Source organism: Talpa europaea (assembly GCF_964194135.1).
Source record: "Talpa europaea genome assembly, chromosome: 11".
Lineage (NCBI taxonomy): Eukaryota > Metazoa > Chordata > Mammalia > Eulipotyphla > Talpidae > Talpa > Talpa europaea.
In genome coordinates, this window is record NC_140078.1 from 105183702 (window position 1) to 105200270 (window position 16569).

The 16569-nt window shown below is 58.7% G+C and overlaps 1 protein-coding gene across 1 annotated transcript in view; it reads left to right on the top strand.

Moving 5' to 3' along the window:
- Positions 1 to 3566: 3566 nt before the first annotated feature.
- Positions 3567 to 16569, top strand: part of CNTN3 (contactin 3) — a gene marked incomplete at both ends in the record, with an annotated part of 56858 nt that continues 43855 nt past the window's right edge. The window contains 3 exons of the mRNA XM_084247852.1: positions 3567 to 3621; positions 5845 to 5971; positions 8926 to 9101. Of these exons, the coding sequence (XP_084103978.1) occupies positions 3567 to 3621; positions 5845 to 5971; positions 8926 to 9101 (358 nt within the window). The remainder of the gene's footprint in view (positions 3622 to 5844; positions 5972 to 8925; positions 9102 to 16569) is intronic.

Here is a 16569-nt window from a genome sequence, read left to right on the forward strand (position 1 = left end):
TGCTGCTGGCAGGGCCCGGCCCCACAGCAGGAGGCTTCCACAGCAGGGGCTGCTGCGGTGGTTCAGGTGCCCGGATTTGGGGGCCATGCAGCAAAGACTGTGTGTCCTCTCCATTCGCATCTGAAACCTTCTGAGGTACACCCTTCCCCCCACCTTCCCTCAGGCCCTGCCCAGCCACCAGCTTCTCTCCGGGGTGCCTGGGACGCCCCGTGCCCTGTGCAGCACCAGCCGTGTCTTCTGAACGTGGGTGATGTCAGCGCTCCCTCCCCGGGCTCCCGGGCCTGCGGCAGGCGGCACCTCCCAGGGCGCAGGAGGGCGGAGAGGCCACCCGTCCCCCCAGCCCTCGACCTGGGCACACGCACACACACGCACACGTGCACACACCCACATGTGTGCACAAATGCACACACATGTGTACACACGCACACACATGAACGTGTGCACACACCCACGCGCGCACACATGCACACACACATGCACACACGTGTACGCACACACACATGTGCGCACAGTTGTCACTGCTGCCCACCCAGGAGAAGGCACTTTAGGTATTTCCGGGGGGGGGGCTCCCCGATTCTGCCCTCTCTCTGCCGGACCCGCTTCCCAACTGCGCCGTTTTCTCGTCTGCCCCCCGCTGCCCGCGGCACCCCCGGGCCGCTCACCGCCCGGGCTCCCGCGGGTGGGCCGGGCCGGCGTGTCCCGGGTTCGGGCTGAGCGTGGGCTTGGGCCGGCCCGTGGCCTCACCGGGGCCTCCCTGCGGCAGCGCCCCCTTCCCTCTGCCCCCCCTTCCAGCCCTGGGGCGTCTGCACCCGCAGACCCGCCGTGGCCCGCAGGCCTCTGGCCTCCCTCCCAGCCGCCCCCCTAACCCCCCACCCCGCCACCCCGCCTCCCCCCCACCCCCGCCTCTTTCTCGCTCGGGCGCCCCGCTGCCGCCGCCCCTCGGCCCCTGCGGCGGGGCTGCTCCGTGCTCCGGGCTCTGGGGCGGCTCGGCGCCCCCTCACCCCACAGGGCTGCGCTTCAGCCCCGCCCCAACCCCCCCCCCCCCGCCCCCGCGCAGGCCCGCGCCCCGGAGCCGGACACCCCGGCCTCGGGCCCGCTGTTCAGGGGGCGCTGTGCGCGGAGCCCCCGGGCCTGGAGACCCGCTTCCAGCCCTGCCCCCGCCCGCCCCGCCCCTCCGGGAGCCCCGCCCGGCCCCCCAGTCCGCGCCGGCCCCTCATGCCCTCCCGGCCTGCACCCCCGCCCCCCCCCCCCCCGCAATTCCTCCGCGCCTGGAGCCCCAACCCCGGAGCGTCCCGCCCCTCCGCAGGGTCCAGCGCCCCGCCCCCCCCCCCCCCCGTGCAGCTGGAGGGGCGGCTCCGCCCCCGCTTCTGCCTGGGAGCGCACCCCGCGGGGCACCCCTGCGCCCCCCCACGCCCCACCCCCGGCCGCCCCGGCCAGCACGAGCCGGCAGGCGGCGTCCACCGCGCGGACCGGATCCGGCCTGGGGCGCTCAGGAGTCCCGCGGCCTCTGCGCCCCCCGCGGCCTCTGCGCCCCCCGCGGCCTCTGCGCCCGCACCCCCTCGGGCTGCAGCCAGTGGATTGCGGGGCCCTCGGAGCCGCTCTGCCGGCACCCCAGAGCCTCACAAACAGCTGCTGATTCATCTGCACAAAATCCTGTCACCCGGCCTCGCCCCGCGTGTGCGGACAAAGCCTGAGGGGGACGGTGCGGGGAGACGCCCGCTTCCCGGACCCTTGGGCCAGCCTCCCCGGCCAGCCCCCCTGCAGGCAGACACCCCAGCCGCGTCCCACTGCACCCCATCCCCACTGCGCCCCCGTCCCTGCTGTCCCCCGCCCACGGGCCCCAGCCCTACCCCAGGGTCGCCCTGTCCTGCTGTCCCCAGCCCCGTCCTGCTGTCCCCAGCCCTGTCCTGCTGTCCCCAGCCCCGTCCTGCTGCCCCCCGCCTGCCGTCGCCAGCCTGTCCCCGCGGCCTCCCTGCCCATGCCGTCCCCAGCCCATCCCCACGGCCTGCCGGGGGCTGAGTGGGGTGGGAGCAGCTGGGTGGCGGCTCGGGTGCCTCCCTCCAGGCTGCGGCCATCCCGGCCTGTGACGGGGGCCCTGTCCAGGCGTCCGCCTGGGGTTGCTGGCGACCGTTCCTCTTCCCTGCACCCACGTGCCAGGCGTGTCAAGGCCGAGCTCCTGCGTGGAGGCGCCTCCTTGCTCTCCCAGTTTCTGACCCCGTCTCTGAAAGTGCCTGCCCAGGCCTCTGTCGAGTCTCTTCGGTGGCTCTTTAGAAATGACCTGTGCTTCTGCAGGGACTCGCTGCAGGGAGAACTTGCGCTCCTGGCGTCCTGGGCCAGGCCGCAGCAGCTGTGGGGCGACCCAGCTCTCCTGGGGGGCAGCAGCAGGCCCCTGCAGTATGGCCCCACCCCAGAATGGGGCTCCTGGCGTGTCCTGGGCCCGGCCCTGATGTGCTCACGGGCCCGTGGCGGAATTCCTTTGGAAGTCGGAAAACAAAGTGCAGATGCTGGGCCAGGCGCCTGGAATGGTGGCTGTGCCCGCGGGGCTGTGCCCACTGAAAGGACACGTCACATCGTCACCTCGCTCACCGGCACCTGCGGTCAGTGAGACCGGAGAGGACGGTCGCTCGCGTGGGCCTCAGGCCCCCAGGACACGCCCCCAGGACGCCTCCAGCCCTGGCCTCTCTGTTGGCCTCGCATCTGTGGTGGGGCCTCAGGTTGGAAACTGGGGTGATGGTCGTCAGCTGCCGGGGGCGCTGCAGGGCACACACCTGCTGGGCTCTTAGTTTCCCAAAAATGTTGTCTTTGGAGAATATTGAACGTTTAAAATTTCAGGGCAAAAGCTGTTTTAATTACTTCCTACCCAAAGTTTTGATGTTTCCTAGTCTGAGATGTCCTCGAACTGCTGAGCATTTCCGATTCTGCCAAGTCCTTCCCTTCTCCTGTCAGTTCCCTTGGCCCCGTGGGGCCAGGTTGGGAGCTCGGGGTGAGCGGGGAGCAGCCCAGAGGGGCTGCACCCGGCAGTGATGTGCACCCTGTTTACTGTCCTGCAAAGGTGGGGCAAGCATGAGGGGAGTGTACATGGGTGGGGGACTCAGTTATGGCGATGTAAACTAGGAAACTAGGGTGGGGTGACCGGGCTATGCCTGGGGGGCCCCATTGTTCCTGCCTGCTGTTTGCAGCCCACACTGCTTCCTGGGGTATCCCTCATAGCAGGAGTCTCCCCCTCAGTGGGGGGCCCAGCAGGACCCTGCACCTCACTGACAAGCAGAAACTGGGTGCCGGGAGGACATCCCCAGGACCAGGAGGGCGGGGATCCCACACTACATGGCTCTTTAAAGCATCTACACTTTGTTAGAGCAGCTACAGTTCATCTTTTGTATCCAAAAGAGTCCTTTCTTTGAGGATTTTGAGTGGCTACTATATAAAGAAAAGTCTATTTTTAAAAGCAGTTGTTTTTTGCAAGTGTAACTTCTCTGTACCTATATTTACAGATTAAAGGCTCCACCTGAAGGCAGAGCCTGTGTTTCGGGAGCCTGGACCGAAGGGACTCGGCTTGCAGCGGGAAGATGGTGTTGCCATGGCGACAGTGGCTCCTGCTGCCCTTCCTCGGCTGCCTGGGAGGTACCAAGGGCCGGGGCGGGTGCTGGGGAGGGGGGCTTGCTGCCTCGGGGCGGCCCATACTCCTGCCTCGACTCATTTTTGGATGCCCAGGTGACCTGTCACCAGTAGCGAAGAAAAACAAGTCTTTATTTCCCAGAAAAAAACATTCTAATTCTGTCTTCTGGTGATCAGATTCTCATTTCACCCCCCAGTTTTTATAAACTGCTTTTTTCAGCAGCAAAAACAGTATTACAAGCAGAATACTTATTGGAATTTTAGCAAGTTAATTAATTTCTCCAAAAGGAATTGAAGGTTATCATCTATAATACACAAGGGAGAATGTAAATTTTTTTAAAGATTTATTTATGCGTATAAGAACTGGGGTGCAGGCCAGAGGTGCAGGGGGTGAGAGACTCACCAGCGACCGAGTGGGGAGCAGAACAGGCGGATCCACTGAGACCCACTGCTGAGGGGAGCAGCGGGGAGACAGGAGGGGTCTGCTGCGCCCTGTGGGTGCTCCCTGGCCGGGGATGGAACTCGTGCTGCAGGGGCTGCGGACAGCCTCACAGCGCTGAGACTTCACCCTTTGTGCCACCAGGGAGGCCCCGACAATGTAAATTTTTAAAGGCTGTTGGTGCTTTCTTTTCTAATCTTAACTAATGCTATTTTCCTTGTACTAAATAATTTTATTAGGCATCAAAAGCAAAGATAGTCTATTTCTTTATTTTTCTAATTGATTTTTTAAAATTTGAAACTTAGAACAACGTAGAAAGCGAAAGGACTGATTCTTATTTCTCAACCATAAAAACAACTAGTCTTAATCGTTGATGTATTTCCTCTTTGCTTTGTCTCCAGAGGAGCGGGTGAGTAAGAGAAGAGTATTTTAAAATAAATGAAATCCACGCAAGTAGTTATTTTATTTTACAAATTTTTCTTCTTATAAAAATTCTCCAGCATATAAAGTCGAAAGACTGAATACCCTTGTCTGCCCGTGTAGACTTAGCCGCTGTGTGGTGGATGCAGATAAGCTGAAATGTTTCCTTTTGTTTGTTTATTCCCTTGCCAAACCACCTGAAGAGCACAGGCCTCCGGCCCGGGGCTGCCATGTGTCGGGTGGACAGAGGTGCTGGCCGAGGCAGGTGGGGGCCTGTGTGAGGGGGCGGGCTGGGCGCAGCTGCCCTTCCCAGGTAGGGGCAGCGTGTCCCCTGGATGCCCCCCCGGGAAGCCCTCCCAGGATGCGCCCCCAGGATGTGCCCCCAGGACGCGCCCCCATGGAGACTGGGACTGGGAGGTCAGCGTTGCCCAGGGCTTCAGGCTGTCTGCGAGGGGCAGGGCTCCAGGCAGGGCTCTGAGGTGCTGAGCAAATGGCTCTGGACTCACTTGGGGGACAACTCCGGGAACTGGGCTGGGGTGGGCTGGGGTGGGGGTTGTGCTCTGGGGTCCTCAGGCCCCTGCTGTGGAGATGGTGGGGGGGCGTGAGGCGGGGTCTCCCAGGACAGAGGCCAGTTTTCCAGCAAAGTCCACTGTGGAATGACGGGGAGGCTCACTTTGGGGGCTCCCGGCCAGAATCTTCTGTGGGATCAACAGTGACACTGGGCAGGGCTGGCCTGTGTGCGCGGCTGCTCCTCTGTGCCCTGCGCTCACGGCCAGTGTGTCTGCGCGAGTCGCTGCTGCTCGCAGAAGCCAGACAAAGCTCCGCCGCGTGTGGGGCTTGGGTGCTGCGGCCCGTTTATTTCTCCAGCCATTTCTGGCTCCTTCATGTCTCAGACTTGCGCTCGACTTGGCGTCAGCCAGGTTCTCGGGTCTTGCAGATGCCCAAGGTGGCAGAGGAGGGGCTGTCTCTGTCTGTGGGTTCTCCTGGGGTGCTCTGGGGACTGGGCTCTGGGGCTGAGTTGGGGGGCAGCATCCGTTCCTCCACAGAGCTGTGTGAGGGGCTGCCCCCGGTGCGGCCTCCGCGGGGCTGCCCTGGGCTGGCGTCCCCCACCCCGGGCAGCAGGCCCGCAGCTCTGGGGTGAGGCCTGGGCTCTGCTGTGGGCTCTCAGCAGGGCCTCCGCGGGAAGGATGCCCGCGCGGTCAGTGTGGCACTGAGGCCACAGTGGGGGACTCGTGGATCCGTCTCCACAGTGGTCACCGCGGGCTCCTGTCCCCTTGACAGGCCTCATTCCCGTGGAACTGCTGCCTGGCCTTGCTGCTCTGGGGCGTCCGGGCCGGGAACACCGACCATCTGTGTCTCCCGCCCTGCAGGTGAGCTGCTCCTACGCGGCCCCGTGTTCACCCGCGAGCCCAGCGACAGCGTCTCCCCGGCTGGGCCGGGCGGGAGGAGACTCACCTTGAGCTGCGAGGCCAGAGGCCACCCCGCACCGCAGTACAGGTATGTGGGGTCTGTGCCAGCCCCGAGGCCCAGTGCTGCTGGCCCCATGTGGGCCCTGAGCTTGGCGTCCCCTTCTCACAGCCGGCTCAGGAAAACCCCTTGGCTCATGCGGTCGGGGCGACGTGTCCCTGCAGGTGGCTCTGGTGCCTCCTGGCCTCGCCGTGCCCACTGGCCTTGCCGCCCCCGCTGTGTGCTCCGGGCTGTGGCTGTGACCACGCGGCCTCGCTGAACAGCTGCGGTCGTTCTTGGAGGCAAAGTGAAGTTCACTTTGGGGTATTTCCGGGAGGGACAGCGTCTGTGTGAGGCCCCGCGTGCCCTCGGCGTCCTGTGTGGTGGGCGACGTGCTGGTCCCAGGCCGGACGCAGCCGAGCAGGGCCGGACAGGGCAGGGCTGATGGGCGCCTTCCTGCTGGGGATACACAGCTCCGACTCTTGGGGTCTGGGGCCGGCTGTGAGGGGTGAGTCACCCGTGAGCAGCAGCCCCTGTCCTGCCGTGTGGCCGCCTGGACGCCAGCCTGATGGTGAGGAGCTGCGCTTACGCCGGGTGCCTTCCTCCGGCCCAGCCCGCAGAGCAGCCCGGCGCACTCCAGGATGCCTCATGGCGGCGAGACCCCCTCATCCTGGTGCTGCTGCCAGAGCTGAGGGAGGCGGCCGGCCGGGCCAGTGGGATGCCGTGCTCCCCCCTGGACTGGGGCCGCAGCTGCCAGCTGCCCACTTCTCTGCGTGGCGGCTGGAGGCCTGACACGCCTGTCAGCTCGCTGTGCTTTCAAATGATACTCTCAGCCCCGGAACCTGGATTTTACAGCAGGAAGTGGCTGGGACAGGGCGTGTCAGCACATGGCTGCCTGGAGGCTGGAGCCAAGCTGCCTGCACGAGTGACCACCCCTGGTCGCCTGTGTGGCGAGAGCAGGGAGGCGGATGCCAGGCCCTTGGTCCGGCCGCCCCAGCAGGACGCCCCCCCCCAACCTTGCCCCTCAGGCTCAGGTGTCCCTGCCTCTGGCCCCATTTCTGCACCAGTGACCCACACCTGTGGCGTGCTCTGGGCACCGCCTGCAGGGGGCTCCCTCTCTCAAGCTGGTGGTGCCCGCCGGCCGGGCCAGGGTGGAGTTCCTGGGTGGGAAGGGCCGCCGGGAGCAAAGGAACCACATCTCTCCCGTTTCCTGCAGTTCTGCAGCACCCTGGTCACATGCGGGCGGGTCACAGGCTCCAACCTGAGGGCCCGGGCCCCAGGTGTTCTGGCAGCCGCGGGCAGATGGTCCTGTGGGCCCTCCTCGGGGCAGGGGTGGGGCAGGAGGGTCCCCCGGGTGAGGCCCCCGAAGCCGACTCAAGGCCTTGCCAGGAGAACAGAACAGCCGTCTTCAAGCCAGTGCAGCCTCGTCTCCAGGGTGTTTTTAATATTACGTTTCGAATTTATCAATGAGCAAGAAATGGGAATCTGTGTCATAAAATGCATTTTAAGACTCAATTTTTAAGCAGCATCACACTGTAGCTCATTTGTAACTTCGGCAGTTACTGCTGACGCACGGCTGGGTATTTTTGGATAAAGCATTGAAGCTGCGTGTTCAGACATCCATCCCTTCCAGAGCTGCGATTATTCTCATCACTTCAGTAAACATATTAACAAACACCGCGTCTCAACACAAACGCCTTTGCTTATGAACTTGGAAGCTGCATCTGAAATCACAAATTGCTCCTGTGATTAAATTCCTAATTTTCCTGTCAACCCCCAGACACCTGTGGCCTGTGGTCTCCGGGGTGTTCAGTGTGGGCGACTCCGGACCGGCCCAAGGCTCGGCAGGCATCTCCCTCCCTTGTGTATGTTGGTCTAAGGGTGGTGTTGGCCCTCTGTGGCGACCTTGGCCCTCTACAGCCATGACCTTGACCCTCTGTGGTGACCTTGACCCTCTGCGGCGGCGACCTTGGCCCTCTGCGGTGACCTTGGCCCTCTGAGATGGCGACCTTGGCTCTCTGAGGTGATCTCGACCCTCTGCAGCAGTGACCTTGGCCCTCTGCGGCGCTCCTGTTCCTGCCTCCCACCTGTGGGACCGTCCTGGCTCAGTGACCCTCCCTGCAGCCACTGTGTCTACTTGCAGTTTTGTTGGTTTCAGTTCCAAAGAACACGCCTACCTTCGCTCACGGTCAAGCAGACGGGCCAGTCTGGGGCTCCACATGGCCACCTCCACATGCTGGAGGGGACAGTCCGGTTGCCCAAGGAGAGCACGTCTGTGAGCGGCGATGAAAGCTCTCCTCACTCCTGGGTCCCAGGAGCAAACCCATCTGCGGGGCGTGTGCTGGACACTGCCACCCGGCTGAGAGCCAGGTCCACGCAGTGCGCCCTGACCAGTGACAGTGCCGCCCACTGCTGTGCTGGGCCCTGGCTGGCCCCCTGGGGAGTTGGATGTGCAGAGGCTGCTTCTATGAAGCTTTCTGCAGTTTCCCTGTCTCTGAAAGACTTTGCTCTGAGACTCTGTCGCTCCCGGGCAGCAGCGCCGTCCGTGGGAGGCCGTGGGCGGCATCTGGGGGCCGAGCGAGGCGGCGAGCGTGGGCGCCACACGTCTCCCCCTTGTTGGGTTCGTCACAAGCTGGGGCTGAGCAGCTCAGATCTGCTCACCAGAACGAGGTGTTTCCCCCAAACCGTGTGGTCCCTCAGACTTCCCAGCGTTTCAGCAGGCGGGATGTGCTTCCCTGAGTTTCCATTCATCTTTGCAGTCCCCGCGCGGCCCGACCCTTACTCTTCACCAGCCGAGCCGACCTCCACCTCCCCGGGGAAGACAGGACGCTATTTCCATGACCAGAGTCAGGGTCTGGCCTCGGGGAGAATCTTGCGAGGCCTTTCGCCAGCAGCACCTCTGGCCCTGCCCCGTCTGTCTGCGGCACGGGGCTGTCCCGCCACTACGCATAGCCTGAGCGTGGACGCGCGCCTGGCCTCGCGGCCTGACCCTGCCTGTCTTGCAGGTGGCAGCGGAACGGGACCGACCTGGACGTGAGCGGGGAGCCCAGCTACCGGCTGCGGGGCGGGGACCTGGTGTTGCTGAGCCCCGACCGGCATCGGGATGCCGGCAACTACCAGTGCTTTGCCAGCAACTCCTTGGGGACCGTGGCCAGCAGGGAGGCCAGAGTCCAGTTCGCCTGTGAGTCCACGCTGTGACGCGGGGAGGGGGCAGCATTCCGAGGTCGGGGCTGGGTTTCTGGGGCTTTTCTGATTTCTCTGCTGCGCCGACCAGACCTCAGAGCGTGCCGGTGTGCGTGTGAGTGCGAGAGCAGGGTGGGTCTAGCATGGTGTCCGGATTCTGTCTCAGGAGGACATGCCCAGTGAGGGTCTGTGCCCGGCGGGGTCTGGGCCAGGTGCTAAGAAGACCTGGAGGGAACAGGAGAGGCTGTGGCTGGACCAGCCTCTGCGGGGACGTTTCGTTGAGCGACTGACTGCTGGCCAGTCTGAGGACATTGAGGAATAGGCAGTGAGAAAGGGAGGAAGGTGCCCCCATAGCCCTCTCCCTGCTGCCCCCGCTGAGGGCGCCCAGCTCAGCGGCCTCCCTGTCCCTAGGAGCCCCTGCGGCCCACACGGCTGGGCCAGGGCGACCGCGGGCTCAGGCCGAGGACCAGGCCTCGCCCCAGGGCAGGTTCGGGACAGACCAGGCTCAGTCTGTCTTCAGGCCGCGCTCCCTCTGGGGCACCTGCCACTAGCCCAGGCTGGGGCAGACGTGGGCAGGACCTTGGCTCCTCCACGCTCCCTCCCATGGCGGCGACCGGAGTTGGGGACGTGTGTCGCCAGGTCCTCACGGCCTGCATGGGTGGTGCCTGGCCTGCTCGTGCAGCCCCCAGCCTGCTCACTGTCCCTCTTGCACCCTTAGAGCCCCCTCCCTGGGCACCTTCGTGTCCGCTCCTCGAGGTTGCACTGGCCCTGCTCTCCGCAGCCAGCCACCCTGTGCCAGTGCTGCCTCAGGGCGCATGTCAGCAGCAGCTCAGCCTCCCCGTGTGCCCCTGGTGCTGGCGGTTCCAGGGCCACCGTCAGGCCGCTTTCCTGACACCCTAGGTGTCCACCTGCGGGGACGTGTGCGGAGGGGCGAGCCACGGCTCCGACAATCCAGACTTCACAGGACGTGTCAGTTGTCTTGTTAAGTTTCCCGATGTCTCTGCGGCCCCATCGCCGTGCAGACGTGTGTCTATTGGCCGTGTCTTTGCCCACACTTGTTATTGTTCTATTTTTGATTTGTGCGAATCTGGTGACTGTAAGATTAGATTTAATTATGGTTTTAATTTGCATCTCTATGATGACAAATTTTAACTGTGTGCCAAGGTTTTAAGATACAGGGTATTTACTTTGGTTTGAGTCTAAAAATGTTATAATTTCATTTCTTCCTGCTCTAGGATCTGTGAGTTTTCAGACATGTGTTTCAGCTTCCCAATACACGACTTTTCCTAGTCGTTTTTTATTCCTGATTTCTGCCCTAGAGCCCACACCCTCTGCACCCGCCCCCCACCCTGGCCCGAGAAAGGTCTCTGGAACATTAGCTCTGGGAAACGGGTGTTTTTTTCCCATGGTCCAAAATATGATGAACTCTTATAAACAAGACGTGCGGGCTTGGAGGTGAGGCGTGTCCCGCACGGGACTGCCTTGTGCTCCAGGCGCCCACGGTGCCGACTGAATTGCTTTGGGTCAGCCGTCTCTGTCCTCCTGGTGCCTAATTGCATTATTTTATCAATTTCACTCACAGTGACGGCGGGTGTCTCAATTTATCCTGATAGTGCTCCCCATTTCACTGTACAGATCTCAAGAATTATCGTATTAAAAACTTAAAGTGGACATATTTGGGGTCATCAGGAAGTAGTCTTTCCTCTTTATTAACGAATTTTGCTTTACGTTTTAGATATTAGCATATTAATTTCATTCCTTTCACACATTCTTTATTTTGTGTTTTTTCTCCTTTCTTCTCTGAGTTGAGGATTCTGTCCCCTTATTAACGTCAGAATTTATGCAGCCTACATTTTTTTATAGTAATCGCCCCGACGATTTCAGTATGCGTGTCTGACAGATCAAAGCTAATCAGTGTCCCCAACGAGAGGACTTTGCATCGCTTAAACTGTGTTGCCTTCTCCAGAACCCCGTGCTGCCACTGGTCAGCATTTGTGTTGAATTGTTCAAACTCACACATTAGACGTTATCATAACTTCTCCTTGGTCCGGTTTTTCTTTCACTGCAGGAAAACTGTTGCACATGCAGCTTCCGCAGCTTGAGGAAACACCAGGCTTTTTTTTTCTTCCCCAAAGATTTATTTATTTATGCATACAAGAGCTGGGGTACAGACCAGCGGTGTGGGGGGGGGGTGAGAGGATTCACCAGAGACAGAGTGGGGAGCAGAACAGGCAGATCCACTGAAGGAAGCAGCGGGGAGACAGGAGAGGTCTGCTGCGCCGTGTGGGTAGTTCCTGGCCGGGGATCGAACTCAGGCTGCAGAGGCTGCGAACAGCTTCATAGGTTGCATCTTAACCCCTCGTGCCACCAGGGAGGCCCCGCACCAAGGTTTTGCTCCTTTCTGCTTTTATTTCTTTCTTCTCGAGGAAACTGCTTTCAGCTGTCAATTGCTCCTTTTGATGTTCTCCTCGGTTGTTGGGACTGACCTGCTCTCCGTGGCGCCATGTGCTTCTGGCTCAAGGGGTGTTGTGAGCCCATGTGGCTGGACACCAGCGGGGAGCACTGCTGCCCCCGGCAGGGTGAGGGGTCCTCTACCAGGTGCATGGATGCCCCCTCTTGAAGTCGAAGCTCTGGGAAAGCAGGCACTAGAACCCCGTGCTGCCTTCCAAGCAGAGTCCAAGGGTGTAGGATGGTCAGGCCCAGCCCAGCCCCACAGGACCTCGAGGGGGGAGGCTCTCCCTGCCCCCTCTGCGGGCTGGGACACCATGTGGCCGATGCTCGGTGGTTGAGCAGAGGACCTCAGGGCAGGGGGTTGTAGGGTCTCATTGGGCATTATTTGAATTAGGTTGATATTTAAATGACTTTGAAAACGTTATTTAGACTGAGTTGGCAGCAGACTGTCATTATGGTTATTTTTCCTTTTATGCATAATTTTGATTTTCACCCAAATTACTAATCTCATCTTCTAGTTTCTTCATTTCCTGTGGCTTTATCCCGGTGGTGGCCAGCATGGTGCGTGTCCTCACAGATGCTGAGAGTCACCAGGTGACCTTTTACTTCGTCTCTTTGGGAAACTGCCCCAAGTCTCAGGGCACCCCCCACCCCAGCTGCCTCCGGGCCCCTCCAGTTGTCTTTCAAGGGCCTCATGGCCTGTGGTCTGAGAGCGACTGGTGGTGGGAAGGCGGCTTCAGGCCGTGTGCCCTCAAACACCGGAAACATGAGCGCAGGCACCCGTAGGAGCAGGCTGGCGGGGTCCTCGCCTTCACCAGCTGTGCCTGCTTGGCCTGTCTCTGCCTCACGGGGCTGCCAAGAGCCTGGGTGCCCTTGATTCCCTTCACAGAGGGACGTGTTTTTCTCTGCAGGAAGCACGTAGGGTTTCCCCTTTGTCCCTGGTGTTCTGAAATCTCACAATGATTAGATTTGATGTGGGTTGAACTTTAACATTCCAGTTAGTCTGTGGTCCTTATAATTCAAAAATAAGCATTTCAGTTTTGGTGTGTCTGATTTCCTCGCCTTAGTCTTCTCTATTTTCTATTTCCCATAGATCATTATTTGCCTATGAACTATTGTGGCCCCTGGGGAGCTGTGGGAGGGCCCAGCGGAGCTGGGGGGACTCAGAAGTGCTGGGAGAGCCAAGATAGCTGGGGGAAGGGCCTAGAGGAGCTGGGGGAGGGGCTCAGGAGAGCTGGGGTGGACCCAGGCACAGCAGCACCCATAGACATGTATTTATTCATTTCCCTTGATTCCTCCTGGACTCTCCGCAGAACTGGCTTAGCCTGGAGCCGAGCATCTGGGTTGTGCCTTCTCAGAGAGGAAGCCGCCTTGTTCCCAAGTGCAGCGTGGCCTCCCTGGTCGTGTGGAAGAGACTAGGCTCGGGTCTCTCACTGCTGCCTAGAAGTCTTCCTGTTCCATCTCCTCCACTCAGTTTCCTTTTCCAGGTGTGTCTGCTACTGATGATCCTAAGCATTTTGAGGATTCTACCTGTAAATCTACTTTCTATATTTTTTTCACTCTGAACTTAAAAGTCCTCTTCTTCATTAAACCAAACCAGTCACCACACACCTTCTGTTTTCTAGCTTCCAGGATTGTGTGCACTTTGCTCTCATGCTTCCCTATCTGTGGGTTTCTCCCTCATAAAACATGTCTTTAACTGCATGTCTTGGTTTCAGAATTTCTCAGGAGGCAAAGAGCAGTTAGGAGGCATTTTCTCAGAGGCCTTGTTGTTAGTCATGGAGCAGTGTCTTTAGTTTCCAGCATTTTCTGCCTCCTCTGGATGCCTCTTCCTTGCATCTGGGCCCACTTTCCTGCATTAAGATATGCATCTTTTTTTAAAAAAAGATGTATTTATTTATGCATACAAGGCCAGAGGTGTATATGTGGGAGGGCGTGGGTGGGTGAGAGGATCCACCAGAGACAGAGTGGGGAACAGAACAGGTGGATCTACTGAAATGCACTGCTGAGGGGAGCAGTGGGGAGACAGGAGAGGTCTGTTGCACCATGTGGGTAGCTCCCTGGCTGGGGATCCAACTCATGCTACAGTGGCTGGCTATAGCTTGATAGTGCTGTGTTTAACCCCTGTGACACCAGGGAGGCCCCATTTAGATGTGCATCTTACAGAAATCCACTTAGTAGGTTTCTGATGGTGAACACTTTTTTCCTTTTCACCTTCAATCTGAAAGTGTATTTATTTTTCCCTTTTTGCCCCCCCCCCAAAAAAAGAAAAAGCTTTGTAGTGTCTGTAGTGCAGTGTTGAACACAGAGGCTGGGCTAGGTCTGAATCCCATGTTCACGTTTCCCAGCCCTGTGGCTTTGGCAATTTCTGACTCTCTCTGTGCTTCCTGCAAAGCCAGGGTGACAATGGACTGAGGGTTTATGAGCTAACAGGCGTTCCTGGCACACTCTACACAGAGCTGTGCTGTCACGATTTTCATAAAATTCCAGGGCAGGATTCCCAAGTCTTGGCTGCATATGTTATGGAAACTGAAAATTCTTCAGCAGCTATTTTTGCAGTTTTGGGTTCTTGCCTGTTGGGTTCTTCTTTTCCTTTAGGATACATTTGGAAAATTCTCACCCTCTCTCCCTTCCCTGGTTTGCGTCTCTGCACTTGGCTTATTTCAGGCTACACTTGGTCTCCTCTCACTCCTGCCTGACCCCACTGCTAGACTGTCCTGGGAGTTTTTAATCATAGTGATTGCATTTTTCATATGTAGACAATCTATCTGGTTGATCTTTATGTCCCTGCTCTCTTTTTAGAGCAGCATCTTTTTTCTCATGGTTAAGTGCCCCATTCCATTTCTCTTTCTTCGCTCCATTGTTTGAGTCTTCGGTATCTAGATCAGTTTTCTTGGCTCAGGAAGCGTGGGTGCTCACCTGTGAACTTCTGGACTGGTGACGCTCCCTCGTAGTGAACATCTCCATTGTTCGACATAATATGAACTTGGTCTTTAGAAAGTTTTGCACCTATGCCTACATGAAATCTTTGCTAATCTTGGTTTCAGGGATGTTCATAGCTGGTAGCTTTTATTGCTTTCATGAGAACCTTCAGGGATATAACCAGGCTGGCAACTGTTCTCTGTATATATTGACTCAGTGTAGCCTGCCATGTATAGACAACTCTTACTGATCACATAGTTGTGCTATCAAGTCAATGTTAACTCTGGATTAGGGAATACTGAGCCATCATTCCAAGGAGAGATACAGGGTCATTCCCTGCAAGCCGCTGGACATAGTATTTCCTCAACTATCCAATACCAAACCTTGTTTTATGTGTTTTTCTGTGTAAAGACACTGTAGATAACACATGGTTGACCTATCAGCATTAAACTCAAGGTCAGCAGCTCCAAAACGTACACCTGAATGAAACTCAGCTCACGCATTATTCATTTTAAAAGCATCCCAGTGGCATGATCGTTCTGTGGGTCAGGACCACGGACAGCTCCCTTGGCATTCAGGACCAAGTACAGCTCCGAGCCGAGCAGGACCACAGACAGCTCCATGGTGGGCAGCGTCCCTGGGGATTCAGGACCACGGACAGCTCCATGGCGATCTGCGCCCCCGGGGTTCAGGACCACGGACAGCTCCATGTTGATCAGCGGCCCCGGAGATTCAGGACCGCGGACAGCTCCTCGCGGATCCTGGCCGGGCAGCGCCGCAGATGTCAGGACGAAGGACAGCGCTTCGATTTTTTCAGGCCCACGGACAGCGCCGCATGAATCAGGACCGCGGACAGCTCCGCGCAGGGTCAGCACCGTGGACAGCGCCTCCGATTTCCGTGCCATAGTCTGTGGGTTCCCAGGCACAGCTCCCAACACCCATGGTTAGTTCCAGACTGTGGACGGCACTCCAGCCTCCAGTGGATTCAGGCCAAAGACGATGCCATGCCAGGGGCTTGGTCTGTTCTGAGCAAGGCACTTTCACAGAGGGCACATGTGATGACGCCCACCCAGGCCCCGCAGCACAAGGTGCCCAGCGTGAGCTGAGGTGGGCAGGCAGAGCGTGGCCTCAGTCAGACCAGGAGGAACCTGCGTGTGGAGCGGACAGAACCCCCTGCCTTGGATGTGAGGGCTGACGTATGCTTTGGGGAGCAGATGAACTTGCCAATAGGGGATCAGTGACTAGGAGGGTTGAGTGTGTTGAGTATACACGAACCCTAAGCGTTCTGAGGGCTTGGCCACTCCTTTGGAGTATCTGCTCCCTCCTGACTATCACCCTCACCACCTTTGTCACTGCAAGGACAATGAGATGGCAAACTAACTCCCTGCACGGGCCAGGAATTGGTCAGCCCTGGGTGATGCTCTGCAGCCTAACCTGTGTGCAAAAGGGCTGTTTAAGGGGACATTTACAGAACCCCAGCATCAACCCAATCTCCATGAGGTGCAGGATAGATCTGCCACTTTCCACACTGCCCCAGCCCCTACACCCACCCCACTACATCACATTACTCCCCACCTCACCCCATCATACTGTATCCCATCATGCCTCATTGTCCACACCCCATTATTCTGAACCCCCAACCCAACAGCAGCACCACAGCCCGAGCCCTGACACAGTCACTTTGCAGTAAGTAATGTCTGCTCAGCTGTGCCTTCCACTTGGTTTCTCTTGTGTTTCACCCAAGATCATGCAGCAGCTTGTGGAACTTGGTGTCTCATATTATTTCCCAAGTTCCTTTCTGTGTCTATCCTGTCAGGCCACTTAGTGAGTGGAGCCGCGTCTCTGTGAGCAGGAGGGAGGATGCAGGGCTCGGTGAGCCAGCAGTGATGGTGCCCCCTTTTCTAAAGGCATGTGTGCCACTCAGGGGCCCAGTTTTGGCCACTACTCTCACATGTGTGCTCCCAGCACTGACTTCTCCCTGAGTTTCAGGCTCAAATAGCCACCTGCTGGCTCTGCTCTGGACATCAGCAGACACCTCATGCTTCTACTTCGCGTCCCTAAGCTTGATTTTCACCATCCCCCGCCTGTCCCCG